Source organism: Physeter macrocephalus, chromosome 10 (genome assembly GCF_002837175.3).
Source record: "Physeter macrocephalus isolate SW-GA chromosome 10, ASM283717v5, whole genome shotgun sequence".
In the NCBI taxonomy this organism is placed as follows: domain Eukaryota; kingdom Metazoa; phylum Chordata; class Mammalia; order Artiodactyla; family Physeteridae; genus Physeter; species Physeter macrocephalus.
Genome location: NC_041223.1, coordinates 44,259,890 through 44,266,193, shown reverse-complemented (window position 1 = coordinate 44,266,193; position 6,304 = coordinate 44,259,890). Strand labels below are relative to the sequence as shown.

The window sequence follows — 6,304 nt, the reverse complement described above, 5'->3', positions numbered from 1 at the left end:
CGGGAGAGCCCCCAACAGTGAGAGGCCCGCGTACCGCAAAAAAAAAAAAAAAAAAAAAAAAAAAGCTGATAGGCTCTTTGTGTTCTCACTAAACACCTGGCCCTGTGGTCGCTCGATTGCCACTAGCTAAATTGTTAAATTAAGATGTTCCTGAACCTTCTCTGTGAAGCACATTGGGCTCTTGAAATTGTTTTCCTCCTGCCAGGGGAGGTTATACACATGACCTTTGTAGGTATGTAGTGAATAGTAACTAACCAGTGTTGGGTTTTTTGTTGGAAATAGATTCTGTTGTCATTCACTGGATAAATACTGAAGAACCATCATTGATGGTAGAAAAGAAAAATGAAGGGAACTGATGAAATCCTGGGGATAGTGTGTCAGTTTTTATTTATTTTTAAACAGAAAAGTTCAGATAACTAGATAACGAATAAATACTTTTCAAAAACTGTTTCATTTGAAAAGAAATCTTTAGAGCTGATTGCAATTATCTTTATTTATGACAGATTTAATAACGTGTTTGGAACGAGCTAACCATTATTTGAAGACAGAATACAGGTAAATACAGTGTCCTAGCTGTGCTGCAGTCATTTGTTGCTGAATATTTTGTTTTCCTTGACATTAAACCAGATAAAGTACCTCATTTGTACTTAATTTAATTTAAAAAAATCATCTATGTTGTAACTAATTAGGAGTATTTGAAATGGTTTCTTATACAGCAGAGATCAGCAAACTTTCTGTCAAAGTCCAGATAGTAAATACTTTAGGTTTTGCAGGCCGCGCAGTCTCTTTTGCATCTGTTCATACAGTTTCTGTTGCCTTTGTAGTGCAGAAGCAGCCATAGACAGTATATATGTGAACGAATGAACATGGCTGTGTTCCAAAAAAACTTTCTTTATTTAAAAAAAAAAAAAAAAAAAAAAAAAGGCGCTGGCTGGATTTGGCCCATGGGTCACAGTTTGCTGACCCTTGAGTTCTACCCTAGTACCAATGAGCCAAAATGGAGTCTAGAGTGCATTTTTTTTTTTTACCGGGCCAGCATTTGGGAGTGACTTTTGTAATTCTGGAGGGGTTCATTTTCTCTTTCCCACAAAAAAGAGACCTACTGAGAACAGGAGATGAAAATTTTCATCCCAGCTTTACTTTAACTGGAAAAATGACTTAATCTCTTAGATGTATGTTTTCTCATCTGTAAAGTAAAAGTCTAGAGGGGGGTTTCTCAGCCTTGGCACTGTTGATATTTTGGATTGGATGATTTGCTGTTGTGTGCATTGTGGGTATTTAGCAGCATCCCTGGCCTGTATGAGCTAGTCATGATAAATGTCTCCAGACGTTTCCAAAGGTCTGCTGGTGGGCAGAAATCACCCCTCGTTGAGAACCACTGGTCTATAGGTCATTGTCAACGAAAACACTAACAACAACTCTAACTCATTAGAGTGTTTTCTTAGTACCAGGTACAGCTCTCTGGAGTTAGCATATAGATAGCTCATGTGAATGTTCCAGTATGCCGACCAGGCAGGTTCTGTTTTACCCCAAAAACAGAGGCACAAAGCAATTAAGTAACCTGCTTAGGGCTACACAATAAATAAGAATACCCCAGAAGTCAAGCTTAAGAGTCCATGGTCCTATCCGTCTGATACTCTAATAAATGAGATTCTTTTATATGCAGAATCAACTCTAGTGTTTACTAATATGAAGGCCAGTTGAGAAAAGACAAAAATGAAAATGACCAGTAATTAAATGTTGCCCTTAAAGTTGCTGTTCATCCAATGCAGACATTCAGCGGCATTTTCTTTCCAGCCATACGTGTACAGTCCCAGTGGTGACAGGGCCTCTGGGCATCAATAGTCATTTCCTATCCTCTTAGAGAAAGGAATATATTCAGCCCTACGGCGTGATGTTATGATGTCAGATCATCTAAGCTGTAGCCCAGCCTATTTGTAGTGTTTAGGTAAAGATGAGGTATGATGACTAGTGCAGGGCCATAATCCTTCATCCATAATTGTGAAATGCAGAAAGCTTTAAAAGTCAAAAGATTTTTGTAACTCATTTGGTGGCAGTACCTGATTGTTGTGACCTTAAATTCATCTGACAGCAAAATTGGACTAAATTAAACATGAGGCTATTTTATCTTTATGTATTTGACCTAATATGACTATCCATATATTTGATACAGAGATATTAATGTTTGATTAATATTTGCAGACCTCAGTGGAGTCGTACATCATATACATTATTGGCACTGTTTTACTTTTCTAAAATCCCCCAAATTCTGAATTCTGAAATACATCTGGCTCTAAGGGCTAGGATAAGGAACTGTAAACCTGTAATAGGATTTCCATTATTTCTGTTTCTTAATTCCTTGATTATTGCTGTAGTGCTGGATTCCATTAGGTCAATGGGGAAGAATTATGAACCATTTATTTGGGTAGTTTTGATAATTAGATTCTGTTACACATCTAATTTGCTAAGTCAGCAGGAGGAAACTGAGAGGAAATGAAATAAAAGCAACTGCTATTTTGGAATCTGCTTGGGCTGGTACATTCTTCTTGAACAAACCAAGCAAACATTATTGTAATATGGTATATATAGAAACAAGGGCCTATGGCATTCATCTTTAAAGCTGTCAATTCACATAATATTTTGAGTTTCCTTTTGCACGTCTTTTTAGATGTATGGTTGTCTCTCATAGCCTATTGATGTGTTGATGCTTGAAGGAACTACAGAAGAGGAAACTGAATTTAAGGGGGATTATATGCAATATTCGGGGTCACACAGCTAGTTATGTAGTAACAGAGCCTGGGTCAACACCCCCTAAGCCACACCCAACCATACCATATGCCATGACATGTTTCTGAAAAGTTTCTTGAAAAATGACTCTTAAGTAAATGAAATCCTAATTTTAAATATACCTCTTTTAGTCAAACTCATAGAAACAGAAGGTAGTTACTGGGGGCTGGAGGTTAGGGGAAATAGGGAAAGGTTGATAAAAGGGTATAAACTTTCAGCTATAGAGATGAATAAGGTCTGAGGATCGAATGTATAACATGGTGACTATAGCTGATAATACCATATTGTGTAATTGAAATTTGTTAAGAGAGTAGAACTTAAATATTCTCACCAAAAATATATATATACGTGTGTGTGTGTGTGTGTGTGTGTGTGTGTGTGTGTGTGTGTGTGTGTGTATGTGTATGAGGTGATGGCTGTGTTTAACTAACTAGATGGGAGGAATTCTTTCAGTTTATACGTATATCAGATCATCATGATGTACACTTTAAATATTTTACAATTTTGTTTGTCACCTATACCCCAGTAAAGCTGAAAAAAATATACACCTTTTTTCTGATTGCAAAAGTAATTTATAACTAATGTAGGCCATCACTCTCCAGGCAGTTAAACTTGGCTAATTCAAATTGAGGTATGCTGTAAGTATAAAATATACTGAAGATTTTGAAGACTTATTTTAAAAAAAAGACTGGAAATATCTTGATAATTTTTCTGTTCATTACATGTGGAAATGATACATTTTGAATATATTAGGTTAAACAGAGTATTTGAGTAATATTATTAATTTTGCTTCTTTCTTTTGATTTTTTAAATGTGGCTACTAGAATATTTAAATTAACATGTATGGCTTCCATTATGTTCCAGCTGGGTAATGCTAGTAGAGTGAATCCAAATTTACAGAGTTAGTAACACAGAAAGTGATAGTTTCTCAAACTCCTACACTCAGAGAGAACCCAGAGATATTCTTCCTTGTTTTCTTTTTATCCATAGAAAACATAAATTGTTATTTAAACATTTCTTTTTATAAAAACAAGATTATGCTATATATACTGTATTTAGAAACTTTACCTTTTTACTTAACATTTCTTGGACCTCTTAAAATCAATTAAGATGCTTTAGGGAAGCTCATTGTTTAATAGAGTTTATAATGAATTTTGATATAAAACAAATAATTGTGTAAAACTTGCCTTCAGATGAACATTTTAGATAAGTCTGTGTTTTTACAAATCAGGTTTCTGATTTGTCATTAAAGAAAGATATTCCTGCATGTTGTCTAGAGGAGAGAAAATACTTTTAAGTATAATTTCACACTTTTTAATTTAAGTACGACCTAATAAAATATAAACTCTTTATTTTTTTTTTCCAGCAAGTTCTGCCCAGCTGGTTGTAGAGACATAGCAGGAGATATTTCTGGGAATGTGGTGCATGGATATAGAGATGTAAGTAATTGAGGGTAATTTTATGGCAGGGAGGAAATTAAAAAGTGTTAGTGCTTGTTGCTCTGCCTAAATTCTTTACAAAGTAAAGTCAAATAAGATATAAAACTTTGTAGATAGATGCACAGTTCTCTTTTCTGAGAATAAATGAAATAAGTATAAAAACCAAGGTTATTCATGCATTCATTCCTATTTTTAGCATTTCCAGTTAAGCACACTATAAATGAAATGGTAAACAAAACCCTTTATATTATTTATATTTATATTAATTATACCTAAGGGTATAATTCCATCCAATTTTTATAAGAGATCATCCTTTTGTTATAATTTATTTCTTTATTTTAATGCTCCAATAGATTCATGTAATACAGCCAAGGACATGAACATTTTACGTCACAGAATAGTCGCATTGTATCTAGGACCAGTGAAGCCGTATGCCCTGCTCATATATATTATTCCCCTCCCTCCTTGCACTCCAATTTCTAATGCCTATTGAAACTCTCTGGGTGATATAAATTGTTCCCAGAAAAAAATAAATTCACAAGAAATCATTTTTCTAAAGTATATATCTTATATCCGGATACACAATCCTTCATTTCTTACTATTTACAGATTTCTAGCCTGGAAATCTGATATCTGATTTTTTAAAATTTGCTATTCAAAATAGTTGGGTTTATAGCTTACAGAAAGGGGCTTGAGTTATTAGAAATGTGAAAATCTATATAGTGATGGGACTTTTCTAAGAGTTCTGTGTGCACAGGGAAAACATACATAGTCTAGGAGATTGATCATATATCTCCAGCAGGAGGAAGAAAACTTGGCTTTAATTTTGCTTTCAGTACATCCTGATTCTGGAAGCAGCAGGTTTTGTGATTTTGCTCTGTTTCCTTTTTTTGTGTTGTTTTAATTTACAAGATTGACACAGGATATTTACTTGGCCTAGAAACTGAATCTTAAAATGATTTACACTACCTCAGTTTGAAAATATACTTGGCACAGGCTGAAGTCCTAGATGACTTCAGGAAATTAACCCAAAGAACTAAAAAGTTGAGGTATAGTTTTCTCCCCCTAGCAATATAAAGTTTTAATTTATTATTTTCCTGTCCTGTGTAAGAAACTTAAGAATTATATGCAGAAAGAGAAATAGCATTGTTACTTTCTTGTTTTATTTGTTGATCTCACCTCCTCTTGACAGAGCTCTCTTTTTCAGAGTAACAGGTTAATGGTTTCCTGGTTGGTAGGCCTCAGTATGTGATCTCGAAGTGCTAACAAACAGGTTTCCTATTTGACACTCTAACTGGTTTTACACCATTTGCTTCCAGTATGATTTCATCTGGAGGGAAAATTTGTATTTTGAAAACTAATCTCTTCAAAGAAGTCTGATTAGTGTCTTTTTTTGGTATATGTTGATACTGTGTGTATATTAGATATCTATTGCTACATGACTATTACCAAAAACTTAGAAGCTTGAAACAACACATGTATTCTCTCTCCTGTTCTATGGGTCAGGAGTTTGAGCGTGGCCTGCTGAGCTTGAGTGAGGGACACTCACAAGGGTGTATCCAAGGTGACACAGGGGTGTCAGTGGGGCTGCAGTTTCATCTGAGGCTTGACTAGGAAAATATTTGTTTCTAAGCTCACATGGTGTTGGCAGCATTCAGTTACTGATGGATTGTTGGATTGAGGACCTCAGTTTCTTCCTGGATTTTGGTTGGAGGCTGTCCTCATCTCCTTACCATGTGGACCTCCCAAACATGGCTACTTGCTTTTTTTTTTTTCTTTCTCCCTCTCATTATTTTCTCTCCGCCGTCTATGTACCATCTTTATTTTTTTTAATTTTATTGATGTATAGTTACTGTATAATATGTTACAGGTGTACATATAGTGACTCACAAGTTTTTTAACATCTTTATTGGAGTATAATTGCTTTACAATGGTGTGTTAGTTTCTGCTTTATAACAAAGTGAATCCGTTATACATATACATATGTTCCCATATCTCTTCCCTCTTGTGTCTCCCTCCCTCCCACCCTCCCTATCCCACCCCTCTGGGTGGTCACAAAGCACCGAGCTGACCTCCCT

At 35.2% G+C, this 6,304-nt stretch overlaps 1 protein-coding gene across 16 annotated transcripts in view; it reads left to right on the top strand.

The window, feature by feature from the left end:
* The window catches only part of DCBLD1 (discoidin, CUB and LCCL domain containing 1), a 271,285-nt gene that overhangs the window by 177,501 nt on the left and 87,480 nt on the right, over positions 1-6,304 (top strand). For all 16 annotated transcript variants that reach the window (XR_008618365.1, XR_008618364.1, XM_055087536.1 and 13 more), the window contains 2 exons: positions 504-555; positions 4,154-4,226. Coding sequence is in view for 14 of the 16 variants with exons in the window: in XM_055087536.1 (XP_054943511.1) it covers positions 504-555; positions 4,154-4,226 (125 nt within the window). In the remaining 2 variants the exon portion in view is untranslated. The remainder of the gene's footprint in view (positions 1-503; positions 556-4,153; positions 4,227-6,304) is intronic.